The following is a 21958-nucleotide window of genomic DNA, read 5'->3' on the forward strand; positions in this document are numbered from 1 at the left end:
AGCACAGCTCAAGGCAATGCCAGATCCTTAACCCACTCAGCAAGGCCAGGAATTGAACCCATAACCTCATGGTCGGATTCGTTTCCACTGCACCACAACAGGAACTCCTGTTGGTTAGTTTTTTCTACATATGTAAGTTCCCATATGTAAGAGATCAAACTTGCGCCACAGCAATGACCTGAGTCACTGCAGTGACACTACCGGATCCATAACCCACTGTGCTACAAGGGAACTCTAAAATTTTGTTTTTAACAATACATGTCAAAACTTATAAAATATATACTTCAAACATATACAATTTACTGTATGTCAATTACACCTCAACAGAACTCATGGAAAACATACCATGAGATTTATTCATGGTTTCACAATCATTTTTTTCTCCTAAATATTTTAAATGTTAGCTACTACTGGAATTCCACTAATTTTCTGCCTAAGAGGTATTCATTTTTATTTTTTGTTACATTCTTTTTGTGTGTGCTTTTTAGGGCCGCTTCCATGGCATATGGAAGTTCCCAGACTAGGGGTCAAATCGGAGCTGCAGCTGCTGGCCTACACCACAGCCACAGCAATGTAGGTTTGAAGCTGCATCTAAGACCTACACCACAGTTCTCGGTAACACCAGATTCCCGACCTATTGAGTGAGGCCAGGTATCAAATCCACATCCTCATGGATACTAGTTGGATTCGGTTCCACCGCATGACAACAGGAACTCCTGTCACAGTCTTTTCAAAAAGAATTTATTAGATTATGGTTGATTTACACCGTTGTGTCAATTTCTGCTGTATAGCATAGGGACCCAGTCATACTTCATTTTCAAAGTAAAGACAGACAACAGAAGCTCATTAGAGCACTTTATAGCCATTCCAACCTCAGGATCCAAAAGATACCAAGAAATCAAATTCTATTACACTTCTTCTGCCCATACTTTCATGCTAAATAAAAATGAATTAAGTTAACCTGATCATGAACTAAATTTTGTGACCAAATTCACCTTTTATTATCATATCTGAATTTCCTACATGTCCTATAATAGTTTCCACTTTGCAGTGCAAACCACCACGAGGAAATAGGTTACTTTCCTCCTATCTTCACTCTACAAATAACTTCTCAGGAATAAAAAGAAGCAACAGATTATATATATGGTGGCTATGCTGCTTCTGACTTTTGTTACTTGGTAAACATGGTTCCCCTCTCCTACCTAAGCAGGTAATCTCTGTCTAGTGCCCGATTAGCCAGAGCTCTGGTTAAAACTGCTGAGGGTCTGGTTAGAGGAGATATGAGTTCACTCACAAAAATATAAATCATTATCTGTTTCAAATATAATTCCTTCAAATTTCCCTCTTTCACTACATTTCAAAAGCCATACAACATAAAAAAACTATACATACCTTAACCTCAGGTTCTTTTTCACATTCTTCAATATATAAGTCATAAAGTTTTTGAAATATAGATTTTCTAAAATTTAATAAAGACAATATACAAAATAATGTGAATACAATATTCACAAAATAAACATTATTTTTAATTTTCTTAATTTCCCCCCAATTTCCCAAAAACTGGGGTGAAGTGGCGCTGGATATGGTAGCCAACATCAACTTAGGAATTTCTAACATAGTTGACCTTTGCACAATACGGGGGTTAATCCTTGTATATAGTCAGCCCTCCTTATTTGAGGTTCCTCTGCATTCATCAATTCAACCAACTACTGATGACAAAATATACTACTGTTTACTACTGAAGAACATCTTCAAATAAGCTGACCTGCACAGTTCAAACCTATGTTGTACAAGAGTCAACTGTATATGCAAAATACCCATAATATAACATGTCTAACTCAGTAAGACTGAAATAAATGGTTATCCTTTTTTAATGAATCTAAGATATCATCAATTAATTAAGAATTCATACCTTCCACTAGATAGATATTTCCTTTTAGGAGGTCTTTGTCGGGCACTTTCAATGACATACTAAAAAAGACAAGTTTAAGAAAACAGCTTATCTTTTGCTTAGTGCATGAACAATTGTATTAAGAACACTTAAATGAAATGTAAGTCTAAAAAGGCTGTTCAGTCACTCAAGTCTCTTGATTCACATTAAATCATACCTTGCAGGGAAATCTACTGAACTTCTAAATATATGTTACAAACAAGTGAAATTTAAACTGTGCTAAAATTTAGCACAATATTTACTTGCTATGTTATAAGCAAAATCATAGTTTCACAATTGTGATTTCACAGGTCAGAAATATTTTCAATGTTTTATGGCTGTTCAGAATATGCACAGCATAACCAATTACAAGGACTCTACCTCTATTTTTGGGGGGGGCATGCCTGAGGCATGCAGAAGTTCCTGGGCCAGGGATTGAGCCCCATGCCACAGCAATGACCTGAGTCATAGCAGTGACAATGCTAGATCCTTAACCCACTGAGCCACCAGGGAACTCCTAGACTCTATATACTTGAGCTCTTTCCCCTGAGCAGCTAGAAAGTTTGTTAAAACAGAAAATTTTAGAAATTCTATATCCTTGTTCAAATATATATTCCACAGTATTATTCAATTTTTATTCTACAAAATTATTATCTGAGTATTCCAAGTAACAGATGATCCAAATATCATCTGGTATTTTACAGCAGAATTTGCAGAGTTATCCTGAAATAATATTAATGTACTCCTTTGATAGTCACATACAAAAATCTTTTAAAACTGAGTTTTGTCGATTAATGACAACACTATTTCAATATGTAACTTAGTCACGCCTCACCTCTGCACGATCCAAAGCTAGTTCTAAAGCTTGTTGCTGTAAAAAGTAAATAGTGTATTTGGTAATATTAGTTATTTTCACACAAAAATAATTTAATATACATATAACATTTTCCAATTAAGTGTTTAAATGTGTTTTGTTTTCTAAAACAGGTCTAACATTTTTATTTCTCTCCTCCACCCACCCCATTATGCTTAAGATATATGACAAAGAAAAAAATATTGCAGTCTCAGGAACCTGAGTATGATAACAAATTTATTAAGAAATGCTACAATGATGTTCTCTGACCATGCTTGTGCAGGCATATAGAACTGAAGGATAGATATGGTAACTACCATTTTATAAACTGCAACATTTTAAGAGCACCATTCAGGAAAATATATTGGTCATCAAGTATGTAATTACAGAGAAGCAAAGTCTAAAATCCCTTAATCTACTAGAAATCTTGAAAACCTGGGGGGCTGTTATGTTGGTACCTTATATTGACTTAGAAATCCTTAATATAATGCAAAGAACCTATAATACAATGTTTCTAGGTTAGTGCCTAGCAGAAGTCCAATAAATAATGGTTATCCTTACCATGTTTTAATGAATTTTTAAGACACCATCAATTACATGTCTGGATTGTTATATGTAATATTAGGAAAGAAAGATATGCTGTCAATTATGATTGTTAAGATGTCACTGACTGTAGACACATTATCAATTATTAAAATGTAAAAGCAAATGCATCTTAGAATTGATAAAAACACATTATCACATACACAATTTGAGATCTACTAGTAGATCCCCACCCTTCATTCACTTCTGAGAGACCCTTATTGTAGGGCAAGAGGGAGAAATAAGAAGGTAAACTCTTATTTTCCTTATTTGTATAGCATTCTTTCGTAATGATACCTAAAAATAAAAGGTACTAGATTTTAAACAAAACTAAGCAAATATACCACCAATGATCCCTCTTTCTAGTTTTGTAGTCTGGGTATCACACAAAGTTAGAGTATTTTTCTTTCACAATGATGGTCATTTTTATTTTCACTAAGAGGCAAAGAATTTTCATTTTTTATTTATAAGAACCTACACTTTTGTTTTATTTTGCAGACTCCAATTACTCAATCTACCAAGCTGCATAGAGTAAAAACTCGTAGCCCCCACTAATATCCCAAGAGGGTTGACAGAAGCATAAGTATTGCTACCCTTCGGAAATCATGCAAAGGCTGAAATGACCCTGTCATCCTAGACTTAAGGATGGAGAAACAAATGATGACAAAACAGCTGGTCTTTTTAGACAGCAATTAAAACCCCACATTATCAAGCATCTAAATGGAGTAAGTATAAAAAAGTCTGAAATACCCCATTATTTCAAAAGGTTGTTAAAATAAACGTACATCAATTTAATTTATTAAAAAATTATGTGGGCAGATTCCCAATGAAATGAGTTTCCAGGATTCAAGATGTGACTCTTGAGTATTTTCCAGCATAAAAACATACCTCTGAATATACACTCCTGATGAATACACAAGGTTCTTTTAGTTATTTTGGCCATAAAACCTTAAGGTAAATTTCTATCAAAAATTTATAAAAAACATGATCAAATGTATATCCTAGGACAATTTCAAATAATCAATTTTCTCAAGTAAATATTTTATCTTCTGAAATCAAAACTTTAAAAGGTCTAGTAAGATATACTTGCATACGTAAACATGGGCATCATTCATTCACTACTGCATTTCAATACTTAAGAGGGAAGTGATGAGCTAATATAAATGCAAAATATAAGGCAAGGTCAGAACCCCACTGTGTTAGCTCCACTTTTCTCTAATAGAGAAAGGGTAGACAGGCAAGATCTCAAGAAGAGAAGATATGTTTTCTGAGGTTTATTCAACATTGTGCTCAATGTTCATTTATTCTTACTGTCAAATGCTGCTGCTTCTTTAACAGATTAGTGATTTTTTTTTCCTTCTTAACATTTAACGGCAAAAGTTAAATGCCCAATCCTAAGTATGTTTAGTGACTCTAAGTGAGTGGTGAGCAGAAATGTGCCATTAGAAGGCTAACACTAATGCTGCTTAAATGTTATTTTCAGTAAGGAGGTTAACATTTGTTTTTAAAATTTTTTTAAAAATCTAAATTAAGAGAAATTTTAAGATATGAGGAACTCTGCCCCCAAACTACTTGAATTTACACCCATCTTTGTTGCCAATGATGTGGACTATAGTAAAAAAGACAGAAGTAATTGTTTTTTAAAACTTCACAAAAATAAGGACTGACAGATTATCTGTGTAACCTGGATACAACTGTAACACTAAATGGATAAATGAGGCCCCTAGAGAAGATTTTGCATGTGATTACTAAGTAATTTCCCAATTAGGGTAACTTAGGCAGCTTACAAGAATCTTTATGTATCATATAGATATTTTTATCAGGAGAGAAGAGAACATTCTAAGAATATTAACATACTGAGCTGTAGCTTACCATTGTGGTATAAAATAGGGGTCCAAAAGGAAGAAAACTTATGTGCGTTGACCAAGTGGGGTGAAAACCATATCTTTAGAAATCAATCTTAGAGAACTGTAAAAGCAAAAACAACAGAACCCCTATATTAACCAGGCTATTAAAAGACATAGCATGACTTAGCAATTAAAAAGGAAAATTATTCGAGGCATGTATATTTCTAAGACACCTTTAAAATAATCAGTAACAATAAAACATACATATCACAATTGAGCCACTCATTTTTTTTTTTTGGTCTTTTTAGGGCCGCACCTGCAGCATATGGAAGTTCCCAGGGTAGGGGTCGAACTAGAGCTGTAGATGCCAATCTATGCCACAGCAAGGCCAGATCTGAACTGAGTCTGCGACCTGGATCATAGCTCACAGCAACACTGGATCCTTAACTCACTGAGTGAGGCCAGGGATTGAACCCAAATTCTCATGGATCCGAGTTGGGTTTGTTATCGCCAAGTCATGTTGGCAACTCCTGAGCCACTCATTTTCTTAAATTACGACTGACTTACAATATGCCAATTTCTGCTGTATAGCAAAGTGACCCAGTCATATATATTAGCCATTCATTTTTTGAAAAGTACATTTTTAACTAGGTAGGGCCAGATACAGTTTGCAAGTTAAAATCATTACTCAGTTTCTTAAAAATATTTAACATTTAGGAGAGAAAATAAATATTTTTAAACTTCTTCAACCATCACTGCTGCTGCACTCACTGTTACCCTGGATTATTTTAACAGCCTGCCCTCTGGCCTTGGTCACTGTACAGTTCACTTTACAAATCATACGTCTCAGCATACCTGCTAATAAAAGTCCTCCCAAACGTTCCAGCTATCTTCCAATGCAGCTCCAGACCTTCCAGCCTTTCCCCTCCTCAAACAAGATACACTCCCTGAGAACCTCATTCCTCTAACACACAAGTTCTCATCCTCGCAGCACTACTGAGTAACCTTGCGGACCTTTAAAAGGTAGGATACCACCCTCCACTCTCCAGAGATTCTAATTAGCTGGTCTGGAGTAGTGCTCAGGGATCAGCATTTCTGAAGAGCTCTAGGGGATTCGATGGTGCTGCCTGTGTTGCTATCTATGCTCTCTGCCTCCCGAAGACGGTATGTTTGCTCTCAGAGTGACCCTAAACGAGGCTTATTTTTAATCTAATTCTTTACATAACTCCTTGCAACCATCCACCCCCCGCCCCGTGACCGTACACAGCTGAGCACATCTTTAAGTGACAGAAAACAGTATTTTCCATGTAAAATTGTTTTGCTTTGTTTTTGGTGAAACCAAAGCTTAAGTTTTACCAGTTCGGGTTTGAGAAAAAGAAGGGTGGAGAAATCAGGTAAAAAACCCACAAACCACCAGAAATGACAACCACCGTAGAGGTTCCAGAAATAATAATTTTAAAAATAAATAAGACATTAATCCTACTCCAGAAGAGCTCGTGGGAGGTTTAAGATGAACTCAAGTTAAGGTGAAAATTTTCTGATCAATGAATCCAAAGATGAAGATACACTAAGTATAGGCAAAATTTAATGACTTTAAAATTAGATCTCTTGTCACTGAATGGAGACGGAAGGGGGGGACTGGGTGAGAGGTATGCTTAGCGACCTCTAAGTACCACAAAACACAGTAACTACGGACACCACTTAAAAACCAAATATGTTGACTACGCAGAATTTACTAGAACGCTATGAGAAAAATCACTGTAATTATCATCTCTATTTTACAGAATAAGGCTGTCACAACCAGTGGCTTTCCCAAGATCACACAACTGGACCGGAATTCAGACCCCTCTCTCTTTTAAATCTTAAAGTTTCTTTTAGTAAATTTTACAACCTTCAGACCACTCAATCCAGCACCCGTTTTTAGATTTTTTTAAAGCAAAACATTTAAAACAAGGACTCGATTCCTCCTAATTTTGATCTAATTTTACATCATAACTAGTTTGATTTCTACCAGGGGCTTTGGGTTTTGTACCGGGAAAACGGAGCCCCTCCCCTGTGGAGACTATCGGAGATGGCTTCCAGGGGCAGCTATTCGCCAAGTTTATTTCCGAATTCCCAGTAACCACGGCGAGGACCAGTATTCAATCCAATTTAAATGTCGCCATCAGTCTCACTGACTGCCCTGATCGACGTGAGTCTCCTCCAAAGGCTCGAGCTTCCGTTAACAATTTAGACTTTACCTGAAAAACGCCCTATCTCCACAGCGCAGCGAACAGCCTTTATTCAATATGGACACCGAGAAACCCGCCCCCAAAGAAGCTACGCAAAATTCTTGCGAGCTTCCGGAAATACCTGTAACCGGAACCCCAAAGTCAAGACTAAAATGAAAACCGTGGCGTGACAGCCTCCAAGAGGCAACGGAGGGGACCAACACCGACGGCAGCTCGCTCGCCTCGGCCCGCCGCGTCTGTGGGAACAACGTCTTTCTCCCGTCGGCTTTGGGCCCTGAAGCGGCGAAAAGCCACTTGGGAAATCGCTCCCTCACCTCTGACCCCGCCCCGAATCTCGCGCGCTTACCCCGCCCGCCGAGGCCCACCTGTGCCCGGAGCCGCCTCGTGACGGCGCCGCTGGCTCGGCCGGAACGTGACGTGCAGCCTCGGCCCCCCGCCGCCAGCTGCACGCCGGCCAGGGGCTCGCTCCGCACGCCCTTTCGCCGGCGCAGCGCTGTAGCCCCGCCAATCGTCTGTTCCGGCGCCCGCAATTCGACTGGCGGGCTGGGCGGAAGTGGTGGAGCTGGGAAGGCGGGGCCGCGGTCGGGAGGCCAGATACCAGCACACTCCGGTTTGCGGTTGGTCCCCGCGAGCTTTGTCGAGGCTCAGGCACGATGGTGGGGCGAGGCCCACGAGCGCCTTCTCTGGCCCTACATCCAGGTCCGAAAAATGCGAAGTAGCCTGTGGCTGTTTGTGAGGTAGGGAGCCTTGTTGAATTTATACAGTGAAAGAAACGTGGAACAAGCGTCCCTTGCTGCCCAGCCCATCCTCCTGAAAGGGAAGACACAATTCCTGCATTTACTAGTCCCGGCCTTGCAGCTTTTGATAGAGTATTAATTGCCAATGATCTTAATGTTAAAAAACAGACACCTCACTGAAGAATAAACTGCATTGCAGTGCCTTATTTGTAATTTTGCACCTTTAAACAACCTACATTATTGGGGTTTGTAAACTTTTAAAAAATTATTGAGGTCAAACACCATAAATGAAACATTTTAAAGTGTTGAATTCAGTAGCCTTTATTATATGGACAAAGTTATGCAACCACTAACCATACCTAGTTCCAAAACATTTACATCACCCCTGTTAAATTATCACACCCCATTCTCTCTCCCAGACCCTAGCAGACAGACATAAATTGCTGTCAAGACTCTTAAGTGTTTACCTAATCTGGGTGTTTCACATGAATGGAACCTGTGACTTTTTTGTGTCTGTCTGCTTTCATGAAACAGTGTTTTCAGGTTCATCCACCTTATTGCAAACAGTACTTCCTTCTTTTTTATGACGAATATTTCTTTCTGTTTGTATAACAATTTATCCATCCATCCAGTGATGGACATTTTAATTGTTTACACCTTTGGGCTATTGTGAATAGTGCTGCAGTGAATATTTGTGTGGACGTATTTGTTTGATTCCTTGTTTTCAACTCTTTTGGGGGTATATACTGTTAAATAAAACCAGAATCTGACAGTAACTGAACTGATAAAAAATAGATTTCATTCAAGAACTATTGCAGTAGGGAAAAAAGGTCTCAGTATAGAACTGGGCTCAATTACAATAAAAACAGCATTAACAAGTGGGGATTTATAGCCAAGAAGGAAGGGGGGAGGTGGATGGAAATTTCCTAAATCAGTCGTAAGGGCTAAATTCTGGCTAAACCGACTTGACAGGATTCTTAACAGAAGACAGATGAGGGTGATCAGATATTAAAGGTGGGGGATGAAGAGTTTGATCAGAGGAGTTCTCTAGTGGCCTAGTGGTTAAGGACCCAGAAATTTCACTGCCGTGGCTATGGTGCAGATTTGTTTCTGGGCCTGGAAACTTCCACATGCCAATTAAAAAAAAAAAAAAAAAAAAAGAAGAAGAATTTGATCATATTGAGAGCGATCAGATATCCAGGTAGGGGTTCTCTCTAACCTGACTTAACTGGGTTCTCATTACAGCTGGTTGATGCAGATCCCAAAAACCTGATGCTAAAGTGGAGGCTGAGAGAGCTTAGAGTAGCCTAGTTTAGTCAAGGAGAGGGTCTTTGCCCTACTCAGAAATGGAATTGCTGGATCATATGGTAATTCTACCCTTAAATATTTTCAGATTCAATAAAATGTTTTTCATAGTGGCTGACATTTTGCATACTGATAGCAATGTATGGCAGTTCCAATTTGTCCACATCTTCACCAACGTTTTTGTTTTTGGTTATATAGCCATGCTAGCAGTTGTGAAATGGTTATCTCATTGTGGTTTTGATTTGCATTTCCCTCATAGTTAATAATGAGAATCTTTCCATGTTCTTATTGGGCATTTGTATGTATTTTTTTGAGAAATGTCTATTCAAGTCCTTTGCCCATTTTTAAATTGGGTCGTTTGTCTTTTTATTAAGTTATGAGTTCTTTATATATTCTGGATACTAGGCCCTTATCAGATATGTGATTTATTCTTTTTTTTTTTTTTTTTTTTTTGTCTTTTTGCTATTTCTTTGGGCCGCTCCCGCGGCATATGGAGGTTCCCAGGCTAGGGGTTGAATCCGAGCTGGAGCCACTGGCCTACGCCAGAGCCACAGCAACGCGGGATCCGAGCCGCGTCTGCAACCTACACCACAGCTCACGGCAATGCCGGATTGTTAACCCACTGAGCAAGGGCAGGGACCGAACCCGCAACCTCATGGTTCCTAGTTGGATTTGTTAACCACTGCGCCACGACGGGAACTCCAGATATGTGATTTAAAAATATTTTCTCCACTCTGTAGGTTCTCCTTTCGCTTTCTTGCTAATGTTTTTTGATATACAAACGTAAATTTTTGATGAAGTCTAATTTATGTGTTTTTTTCTGTTGTGGATTGCGATTTTGGTGACGTATTTGAGAATCTATTGCCAAGTACAAAGTCATAAGTATTGCTATAAACCAAACTCTGCACTTTGAGTAAAACAAAGCAGAAAGGGATTTATCACAAGGGATTCAACCTGCAAGCCATGAAACTCAAGGCTGTGGTGGCAAGGAGCTCCAGGTTGCTTACAGACCGAAGGATTTTTATAGGGTAAATGCAGAAGTAATTTGGCTTTTTCAGCTGATGCTTGTTTGGATTAGGGTGGTCGTGTAAGGGGAACAGGGAAGTTCAAAGATAGGTTGGACAGACTTAGTCTTTGGTGATTAGCTGGCGTCCTCTGCTGATTTCTGAGAAGAGCTAATATTTGGTAGGGTTAAATTTTGTCTTTCTTTATTATGCCTTTGTTGTCCAACTCCATTTTGTCCCCAGTATAAGTGATTCCATTTTAGTTTTTGTTCTATAGGATTTACCCCTGTTTCCGTCTAAGAGTTTTATGATTTTAGCTATTATATTTAAATCATGATCCATGTGAGTGAATTTGTATATACATTGTGTAGTAGGTGTTCCTTTCATTCTTTTGCATGTTATCCCAGAACCACTTGTTTGTTTCTTTGTTTGTATCTTTTTACAGCTGAGCCTAGGGCATATGGAAGTTTCCTGGTCCAGGGGTCAAATCATAGCTTCAGCTTGCAGCAATGCCGGATTCTTAATGCACTGAGCAAGGCCAGGAATCAAATCTGCATCCTCAGAGACAACATTGGGTCCTTAACCCACTGAGCCACAATGGGAACTCCCCAGAACCATTTGTTGAAGAGAATATTTCTATCTTCAATGAATGCGCTTGATGTCATTGTCAAAAATGAGTTTGCTGTAGCTGAATGGATTTGTTTCTAGACTGTTAATTCTATGCAGTTGATCTATATGTCTGTCCTATGCCAGTACTACATTGTAGCTTTGTACTAAATTTTAACATTGGAAAGTTTAAGAACTCCAGTTTTGTTCTTCTACAATTTTGTTTTGGCTCTTAAGGCCCCTTTGCAATTTATTATGAGTTGGAGGATCTAACTTTTCCATTTTTCCAAAAAAGAAAACTGGGACTTGATAAGGATTGCATTGAATTAGTAGATCTCTTTGACAAATATTGTTTTCTTAAAATATTAAATCCTCCAATCCATGAACATGATGTCTTTCCATTTATTTAGGTCTTAATTTCTTTTAGCAATGTTTGTAGTTTTCAGAATACAAATCTTTTATCTAGCTGGTTTATTCCTACAAATTCCATTTTTTGGAATGTTACCTTAGTCTGCTCAGGGCTGCTATAACAAAATGCCACAGAATGGGTGCCTTAAACAGCAGAAATTTCTTTCTCACAGTTCTGCAACCTGGCAAGTCCAAGATAGGGTGCTGACAAATTTATTTTCAGTTCTTGCCTTGGCTTCTGGGCAGCTACTTTCTCCTGGTGTCCTCACATGATGGTGATACAGACAGAGGGAGTTCTGTTATCTCTTCTTATAGGGATACTAGGCCCTCTCTCCAAAAACAATTACATTGGGAGATAGGACTTCAATATATGAATTTTAGGGGAATACTATTTAGTCCATAGCAAAACTATTATAAATGGGATTGTTGTTTAATTTCCATTTCAGATTATTCATTGTTGGTGTATTAAAAAGCAACTGATTCTTGGGTGTCGATTTTGTACTTTGAAAACTTGCCAAATTTGTCTATTAGTGCTAATAGTTGTGTGTGTGTGTGTTGGTGGGTGCGTGTGTTTTTTAAAGTTTCTATATCTAGGATCACGTCATCTGTTAATTGAAAAAGTTTTACTTATTCCTTACAATTTGGATGCCTTTTATTTCCTTTCTTTCCCAAATTTCTCTGGCTAGAGTCATTCCTTCATTTTTGGTTCAAGCAATTGTAGAGCCTGACAAGTGTGAAATCTGCAGGGAAGGCCGGTAGGATGAAAATAACAGCGCTTTGTTGTCTAACAAGGCCTGCCCTCAAGGGAAACTAATTAACCAAAGCCTTATCCACTGGAATTTTATCACAGCCTAGCTGACCTGAGGAGAAAGGCTATACCCAAGTCCAGCCCATTGTAGCCATCCTCTCTCACCTTTGAATGGGGGAATCTGAGTTCACAGTTCAGGGACAGGGGATCACTAAAAGTCTAAGACCTAATCAAAGGACTCTAGAGTGCTTCCCCTCCCCAAACCTTACCACCACATCACTAAAAGCCTATTTACAGCACTTCTCTTACCCAGTACATCATGTCTGGCTATCTAGAAAAAATTGTAAGTCATACTAAAAGACCAGAAATACAGTTTGAAGAGACAGAACTAACATAACAGCCAGACATGGCATAGATGTTGAAAATTATCAGACTGGCAATATGAAACTATGATTAATGAAGTAGAAACAATCAATGTAGAAAATAAACTACAGGGACTATAGTCAATATTTTCTGATAACTACAAATGGAGTATAACCCTTAAAATTGTGAATTACTATATTGTACACCTGTAACTTATATAATGTGCATCATCTATACTTAAATAAAAAATGAAACCATGGAGTTCCCATCGTGGCTTAGCAGTTAGCGAACCCAACTAGCATCCATGAAGTTGCAGGTTCGATCCCTGGCCTCACTCAGTGAGGTAAGGGTCCGGTATTGCTGTGAGCTGTGGTGTAGGTCGCAGATATGTCTCGGATCCCACGTGGCTGTGGCTATTGTGTAGGCTGGTGGCTACAGTTCCGATTGGACCTGTGAACCTCCATATGCTGCGGGTGTGGCCCTAAAAGACAAAAAGACCCCCCCCCCAAAAGAAACCACCTATGATTAATTTGCTAAGAGATCTGTTGAATAAGAGCCTGAAAGAACAGATGGGCAATGTAAGCAGAGAGATGAGAATCCTAGGAAAGAGCCAAAAAGAAATGGTGGAGTTAAAAAAAAAAACAAACAACCCATTGTAACTGAGATGAAGCCTTCCTTTGATGGACCTATTAATAGACTGGTCATGGCTGAGGAATAATGGTTGCCAAATAACCATTAGGTGGAACAGTAAAAGGAAACTTTATAAGGAATGGATCAGGCTTTCAACATTTGATCATCTTAACATAGAAAAAGTGAAATGATCAAGTATTATATGGCCCTAGATGTGTATTTCCTATTATTATATTTATGAACTGTCTTCATAAAAACAGAAATTGAATCTGAATTAAATCAAGCCTCTATATCTAACTACTAGTTTACTTGAATAGAGAGGCACAGAGAAACATGTTAAAGTGATAGCACGATAATAGAATCTGCCCAATACATTGTGGTAAAATGTAGGGAAATTGAATGTGAATTAGCCATGTATTAAGGAATTACTGTTAACTGTCATGGGCTGAATTGTGCCCCCTGCCCACCCCAATATACAAATTAATACGTTAAAGCATCTAATGCTTAGTACATCAAAATACGATGCTTTAAAGAAGTGATTCAGTTAAATGAGGCTGTTATAGTGGGCCGTAATCCAGTAAGTCTGGTAACCTCTTAAGAAGAGATTAGGGCACAGAGAGAGAGAGATGGACAGACAGAGGCCAGGGATGCCAGAGCCCAGAGAAAAGACCTTGTGAGGGTTTAGCGAGAAAGGGCTGTTTACAAGCCAAGGAGAGAGGCCTCCCAGAAAACCAGCCCTGCTCTCACATCGGTCTTAGATTTCAGCCTCCAGACTCTGAGAAAATTAATTTTTGTTGTTTAAACCCCCTAGTCTCTGATGTGTTACCATTGCAGCCCTGGCAAACTAATATAATAACATTAGTGGAATAGTGATTTTTTTTTTTTTTTGGTTATGAGAATAAGACAAATGGACTTCATTAGAGATACAAAATGTAGCATTTACAGGTAAATAAATAAATAAAAGAACAAACAAAATTCTGTTAGGATTTAAAATCCTTTTTATATTATATGCTAAGTATAATCTGTTTATATGTAAACCCATTTATCTATCTTATTCCTTGAAAAAAAAGGAGGCAGCTTCAAACCTGTAATAAATGTTCAATGTATCCAAAATACATATTTCAAAGTTTAAGCTTTGGTGGATAAATGGTTGTCTAGGACAGTGCCTTAAACAGAAATTGAGGCGTTCCCTCTGTGGTACATTGGGTTAATGATCCAGCTTGTCTCTGTGGAGGCACCAGTTCCATCCAGTCATGCCTTTGTATCTGACTAGTTATTTATGAAAAAGAAAGAAGACAAAGGAACATGTTAAATGACGTTCTAGGGATGCAGTTAGCCAGATCCAGAATATAGGAAATTATAGGACACTGTTTCCTCACAAATAATATCAAAAGGAAAAGGGGGTAGGGTGTGGTGGGAGAACGTATATATTAAATAAATTGTTGAAAATAAACTATAAAAATTTGAGACAACATTGAAATTTGAACAATGATTACATATGCAAAAATATTAAGGAAATATTACTACTTTTAAAGTTATGATAATGGTACTGTGGCTTTTTTAAAAAAAAAAGAGTCTTTTTTTAAAAAACATATATCCTGCAAGAATAAATAGTGAAATGTTCATAGATGAAACGATATGTTTCAGGTTTGCTTACAAATAATTCATGTGACAGGAATGGGGGAGATGGGTTTGGATTTAGGTAAATCAACATTAGCCATGAATATGAATTGATCATTGTTGAAGCTAGTGGATGGGAGGCCTTTTTCCTTTTTTTTTTTTTTTTTTTGGTCTTTTTAGGGCTGCACTGCACATATGGACATATGGAATATTCTAGCCGAAGGGGTTGAATCAGAGCTGCAGCTGCCAATCTGTGCCACAGCCACAGCAACATTGGATTCAAGCCTCATCTGCGACCTACACCACAGTTTACGGCAACACAGATCCTTAACCCACTGAGTGAGGCCAGGGATTGAACCTGCATCCTCATGGATACTAGTCGGATTCGTTTCTGCTATGCCACGATGGGAACTCCTATTTTTGTTCTTGTGCTTCTCTGTCTGACCTACTTCATGTGGTAACCCTATTTTTAGTTTTTTAAGGAACCTCCAGAGATGTGAATTTTTAAGAAAGCCTTTAACCTCCCCTCCCCAGTCATCCCTTTGAAATGCAATCATCAAGGAGGCTATGCTTCTATCTCCCATTGTCTACTGAGAGAGAAGGAGCCTAACTTCAGTGGTGCCAAGATCCAGGTTTTAAAATTGCCCCTTGTCATGAAGATGAAAGAAAGTTTACGTTTCCTTTGAGTAAAGCCAGTTAACACAGGTGGTCTACAACCCCCTCACTGCAGCTCTTAAAACCTTCCCTGCTATAAACTTCTGTGCTTCAAAGGACGCGAGCAGCAGAGTGAAAAGTCTCATGGACTGGGAGAAAATACTCGCAAATCATATAGCTGATATGGCATTAAAATCTAGACTATATTAAGAACCCCTACAATTTAACCACAGAAACCAACTTGGTTAAAAATTGGGCAAAGGAAGAGCTTCTGGGTTGGTGAAAGCATTCACATGCCTGGAGGGTGGAGCCATCCTGGTTCCTTGGGAACAGAAGGACCCTTCCATCCTTTGTCCTCTGCATGTCTTCCTCTATTTTCTTTACAATATCCTTTATAATAAACTGCTAAACTTTTTTTTTTTCTGGTGATACCTATGAGCGTATTCTTCTGAATGAACATTTGTGTCATTTTATCAAGAAAGGTTATTTCAAGGGCATTTTGAATTATGAGCGCTAACAAGCTATGTGAGGGTTTTTTTAGTTTTTAGTTTTTTTTTTTTTTTGGAAACATAGGAGAATGCTGTTTGGAGAGAATGAGAAAATAAGATGGAAGTGATAGTAGGACCAGTGTCTAAAATGAGTTTGCAATAGTTTCCCAAGTTGCCTTGAAAGATATGTATACTTTATTTCTGCTTTTTCTAAAAATTGGAAATCAAACAGATTATGATATATTTTTCATTACTCGAGAACATGGAACTGTTTTCTCTCATATGTTTAGCTGTTTTGTCTTTGAACCTTTGTACTTCTATCAGTGTAATACTGAAGGAAGACTGTCTTAAGTTTTATTGAAGACTCAGCAATATTTTCATTTTTATTGATTGCGCCAGAACTAAATGTATCTCGGCAGAGAAAAGGTGCTGTTTGCTACTATTTGAATTACCCACTGCCCATGGGCTTAATTGTCCATCAGCCCTATAGAAGTATGTAGGTTTATTTGGAAAGCCTGCAAAGAGATTGATCCAGTGATGAATTCTAAGAAAGAAACTGGAGAAAACACTGAAAACAAATACACTTCTATTATCTCCTACCTCAGCATCTACGGTGCTCCATGATAGAAAACAAAGGAAAATATTTTTGACAAATAGCAACATTTCTGGCTGATTTTTAGCTGTGGGCTAATCAGCGAATAGATGTGTGTGACACGTGTAATTATTGAACTGTTACTGTGTGTGTGGTACTGAGCAGCTCATATCCTAATATACCTCATTTTAATGTTTCAAATGATGTCATCAAAAACTCTTTGTGGTATATACCTACAGGGCCTACAGAGTCATAAATTTGGCTGTCATCTCTAATAACCAGCTATATGTTGGGTGAATTCTTATAGGTGTAGAAATATCAAATTATCAGACCATTTTCTATACTTCTATTGTGAAAGGTTTGAGGGAATCTATAAACACTAACTCATATTTGCTATGAAAAAATTTTACCCATCGCTGAATCATAACTTGGCCTATGAAAATTATTATTATTTGGCTCCCTTGGAGAGACAGATAATTTGCTTAATATGGACAAGTGCTTTTCTCCTGAGAGGGAATAGTTTTACTAGCTTGTGCCTCTTAGGATCAGAAATATAATTTTAATTTTTTCTTTGGTATTAACTTCTTTGAACTGGCAAGAGAACCAGTCATTTTATGCAACTACCAATCCAGTGAAATAATATGATATTTACATTCAAAGCAATTAGGTTACCACTTCAATTCTGTTCTGTAACTCAAAGTGCAATAAGAAACTTGAAAAAAAGTGGGCAAAGGACTTGAATAGACATTTCTCTGAAGATGTATAATAATCATATGAAAAGATGCTCACCATCACTAATCATTAAGGAAATGCAAATAAAAACTGCAGTAAGCCACCACCTCACATACTTTGACATGGCTATTATCAAAAAACCAGAATAACAAGTATAGGCAAGGATATGGAGAAATCAGTATTCTTGGACATTGCAGGTGGGCGTGTAAAATGGTACAGATGCTATGGAAAACAGTGGTTCCTCAAAAAGTTCAGCACAGAATTATCATGTGCTCCAGCAATTCTACTTCTAGGTATGTTCCCCAAGGAATTGAAAGCAGAGTCTTAACCAGATATTTGTACATCAATATTTGTAGTAGTGTTATTCACAATAGTCAAAAGGTGGAAACAACCCAATGTCCATCAACAGATGAATTTATAAGCTGTGTTATATACATACAGTAGAGTATTTTTCAGTCTTGAAAAGGAATAAAAAACTCTTAACACATGCGACAAGATGGATGAACCTGGAAAACATTATGCTGAATGAAATAAGCCAAACCCAAAAGGACGGTTACTATATGAATCCACCAAATGAGTTGTCTACAATAGTCAAATCCTTAGAGACAGAAAGTAGAACAGTTTATCAGGGACTGTGGTTGGGAGGAAAGGGAAATTTTTGTTCAGTGAGTATTGATTTTTCATTTTGGAGGATGAAAAGTTCTGGAACTAGATAATGCTGATACACATTTGTTACTGTACGTAATGCCACTGAGTTGTATATTTAAAATAAGTTATAATAGTACATTTTATGTATATTTTACCATAATAAAAAATTTAAAACTACTAAAACAACTCTCCCATTCTTTGTTTCAGCAGAATTGAGTTCTGACTGTTTAGGTAGCTTTGAGTAAAGTCTTCCTTACCTATTTAACTTAGTTGGGAACAGTTTTTGCTTGGACAGTTTGTAGTTCTGGCATTGCATTGTATATAGTTATTTGAGCACATCTGTTTCTCTGTGGCATTTAAAGTTATTTGAAGTAAGGAACCATATTGTGTTCATACTTTCATCATCCAGAATGTATATACTGGTGTCCTTACAAATTAGAGCCTCAAAAAATTTTTGCTAAAAATGATGTAAATTGTTTCTAGTATACATGGAGAGTTTTCTTGTGTATAGGTGACATCTTGTGGCACCAGATGGAATAACCAGTACTGTATTAATATTTTCCTCAAAAAAAAAAATTTGTTCTCTTTTTTTTAAAAAAAAATCAAGATCCTATATTCCTACTCCTTCTCCTTATTCTTCTTCCTTCTTCTTCTTCCCAACACCCACAGCATGTGGAAGTTCCTGGCCCAGGAATTGAACCCACGCCAGAGCAGCGACCCAAGCTGCTTCAGTGACAAATCTATAAAACTGGATCCTCAACCTGCTGCACCAGAAGAGGACTCCCTGTATGTCTTCTTGAAAGTTTTTCCCAAATAAGCATTGTTACAATCAGAGGGTAATAGGCAAATATTATTGTTAAAGGATTTTTTTTTTTTTTTTTCTCCTGGGGTAGAGCCTACCTGGGATAATTCCTGGCTGAATCACCACAGCCCCCACCAAGTTGGGAACCAGACTTTTTAGAGTTTCCCTAAATCATTGTGATAAATTTATTAATAATTGGCATAAGGATGGTAATTGAAACCAAGGAAAAGGAGAAGTATGTGTGTTGGCTGTAGAAGCAAAAGGTTTTGCAAAGAATCCTGAGTCAGTTGTATGGCTGGTTATCTTGAGGGAAGTTTTTGTGCTTGAAAAAACTATTTACAGCTGCCAGTGTTTTAATGACTATTCAATTTATTAAAATTGTAGACTTACAAATTTAGATATTTTAAGCCTTAAAGCTCAGTGTACTTATTATAAGCTTAGTAAATTTTGTTTTAATTAAAAGCAGTCTGTTTTTATAACTCTTTAGAGGATTCTTGAGTTTGAGAACCATAAGAGGGGTTTCGAGATGACTATGCAAGCATCTCTAATTCTTGAACTATTGTCTCAGGCCATAAACAGTACATTTTATAGGTTTGGCATGAAGATCTCATAGCGTGGTCCATTCTTTTTGGCACAGGTCAAACCCTACTTTCCTTTAGTCAACAGCGGTTTCAGGAGAGTATTCCTGACCTGCTCCGAAGAGTGACTCTGATGAAGAAAGAAAGCAGAGGAAAATAAAAGAAAATAAAGCAGAAATGGAAAGCAGAGTTACATAGCAGTCTCCAGTACAGAACTTGACTTTTTGTCTCTGCCTCTTTCTTCCTTTCTTTAGGCAAACTTACTGAACCAGTACTGGTGAAACTGCACCACTATGAATATTTCGAGGACTTGCTGATTCATGTTTGCATCTCTAATGCCTACTGAAATCTGAGTACCTGTTCATTCATTCATTCAAGAATTATTCGTTGATAGCCTGTAATATACCAGGTATGGTTCTAACTGCTGGGGATGTTAGCAGTGACTAAATAGACAAAAATTCATGCCCTCATAGAGAAACATTGTAGTGGGAGAAGACAGACAATAAAAATAAGTAAGAAGAACACACAGTGTGTTAGATATATCAGTATCCTCCAGGCAATGATCTCCAGGAACATACCTGTAGTGGAACAACTTGGGTTTATTACTTGCTGCGATGAGGGGGAACTGTAACCATGGGGAGCTGTAACCTGTAGTGGGTGGGTCTCAGTAAGAGGGTGTTAGAAAGAACCTATTACAGGATTTAGGCTTTGGCTGGGTAATTTTGGGGAGGGTCTAATAAGTGGAGATTTTATTTGGATTGCATATTGTCAGAAAGCAGGGACAATTTTATAATTAGGTGTCCTTGTCTGTTGTCACACTCTGAGATTATTTATGTCCAACAGGAGAACACTGTGGCGTAGCTGTGCACATCAGGCCAATTTCCAAATTTCAGGGACTTTTGCTTTTTCTGATGGTAAGTCTCATGAAGAGAAAATAAATCAAGGGGAGGGGACAGGGAATTGTGGGTGGGGCTAGACAAGAGTGGCTCTGATTTACACCGGGAGAGCTAATGAAGGACTCCATGAGTAATTAACGTGTGCACAAACATCTGAAGGAGGTGAAGAGAAAGGTGGAGAGATGAATGGGGGGAAAAGGGGACTCCTTGGCACATTCAAGGAACAGTAAGGAAACCATAGGGCTAAGTGATTTGTTAACAAAGATAAGAGAAATGACTCAAACTAAGATACTGTTGCTAGATATAGAGTGTCTAACCCAGTTATCCAGCACTGAATGGAGTTCATACTGACTTTTGCAGGCCTTAGGTCAAGACCTACCACTTTTTGGTATGCTAATTAAGGGTATTGACTCAGGATTGGATTAGTGTAGACTGAATTATTTTTGAAAGAAGTTTAGGAGTTCCTGTCCTGGCTCAGGGGTTAACGAACCCCATCAAACCCATGGGGACGAGGATTTGATCTCTGGCATCTCAGTGGGTTGGGGATCCAGTGGTGCCGTGACCTATATTGTAGGTCACAGACGCTGCTCGGATCTCATGTTGTTGAGGTTGTGTTGTAGGCTGGTGGTGCAGTTCCGATTCAACCCCTTGCCTGGGAACTTCCATGTGCTGTGGGTGCGGTCCAAAAAAGACAAAAATAGATAGATAGATAAATAAATAAATAAATAAATAAATAAATAAATAAAAAGAAGCTGTAGGCAGACTTCATCTCACAAGCATTGTCTAAGAGCAGTATCCCAAACAAATGATGAGCTTTGTGCTGGTATAGAGCATTCAGATATCTGCTAAATGCTTTAACCCAGTAATGGGGCCTCCCTAAACAGATTCCACATGGAGAACACGAAATCATCTTAAAATGTGTGTGTTGCATGAAAATAAATTTTGAGTTATGAAAGCTCTTTCATAACAATGCTTTAAACATATGCTGTGTAAATTTTCACAAATGTCAGTCTCATTGGGCATTTTAACTGCTTATGAAATAGGTAGGAATCTTCCCACTTATATTTGATTGAACCATATGAAATTGCTGTATTTTACTGAGCTACAAAAATGGCAATTATGTGTGGTCCTACCCAAAAGGTGAGAAATTGGAGAGGTTAAAAGCAAAGGAGAGTTAGTGGTAGAGTTTAGCAACTCCTGTATTTATGTCTCTAGCCTAGATTACTGCTCCTGGACTCGAGACTCATCAACATCTCCTCTTAAACATCTAGTAAACATTTAAAGTTTAATATGATAAAAAATGCTCCAATCAAAAGACATAGAATGGCTAAATGAATTTCTTTAAAAGTATATGTTCTCTCACTTTAGCTTTAAGAATTCTTATAGACTGAAAGTGACAGGTTTAAAAAAAGATATTCCATGCAAATGAACACCAAAAGAAAGCAGGCATAGCTATACTCATATCAGACAAAATAAATTTTAAACCAAAGAATATAATAACTGCTAAATAAGGTCATTATGCAATGAAAAAGAGGTGAATCCAACAAAATAGTGTAACATTTGTAAAGATGTACTCAACATGGGAGTATCTAATTATACATATCACAAATAATAACAGACCTGAAGAGAGAAATAGACAGCCATAGAGTAACAGTAGATGACTTCAGTACCCTGCTTTCAATAATGGGTAGATCATCTCGACAG

At 37.8% G+C, this 21958-nt stretch overlaps 2 protein-coding genes across 51 annotated transcripts in view; one reads left to right on the forward strand and one right to left on the reverse strand.

The window, feature by feature from the left end:
* The window catches only part of SUPT20H (SPT20 homolog, SAGA complex component), a 39160-nt gene extending 31211 nt beyond the window's left edge, over window positions 1-7949 (reverse strand). For 16 of the 50 annotated variants that reach the window (XR_014819201.1, XR_014819202.1, XR_014819191.1 and 13 more), the window contains exons 1-5: window positions 7809-7949; window positions 5238-5333; window positions 2766-2801; window positions 1913-1971; window positions 1393-1459 (exon numbers count right to left, since the gene is read on the reverse strand). Coding sequence is in view for 26 of the 50 variants with exons in the window: in XM_021065252.2 (XP_020920911.2) it covers window positions 1393-1459; window positions 1913-1971; window positions 2766-2801; window positions 5238-5240 (165 nt within the window). In the remaining 24 variants the exon portion in view is untranslated. Of the gene's footprint in view, window positions 1-1392; window positions 1460-1912; window positions 1972-2765; window positions 2802-5237; window positions 5334-7564; window positions 7725-7808 lie in introns of those variants that run through there. The other 34 variants (XR_014819198.1, XR_014819200.1, XR_014819190.1 and 31 more) reach the window with 3 other exon arrangements.
* LOC106505265 (uncharacterized) overlaps window positions 6330-21958 on the forward strand; it is a 281848-nt gene continuing 266219 nt past the window's right edge. Inside the window, exons 1-6 of the mRNA XM_084982501.1 lie at window positions 6330-6376; window positions 7212-7349; window positions 7617-8180; window positions 18648-18764; window positions 19613-19767; window positions 20202-20272. Coding sequence (XP_084838627.1) covers window positions 6330-6376; window positions 7212-7349; window positions 7617-8180; window positions 18648-18764; window positions 19613-19625 — 879 coding nt within the window. The 3' untranslated portion in view covers window positions 19626-19767; window positions 20202-20272. The remainder of the gene's footprint in view (window positions 6377-7211; window positions 7350-7616; window positions 8181-18647; window positions 18765-19612; window positions 19768-20201; window positions 20273-21958) is intronic.

This window comes from Sus scrofa, chromosome 11, assembly GCF_054392235.1.
Source record: "Sus scrofa isolate SSC_HxYL_T2T_F1_AM1 chromosome 11, Sscrofa_HxYL_maternal_Yorkshire_Landrace_v2.0, whole genome shotgun sequence".
Taxonomy (NCBI): Eukaryota; Metazoa; Chordata; class Mammalia; order Artiodactyla; family Suidae; genus Sus; species Sus scrofa.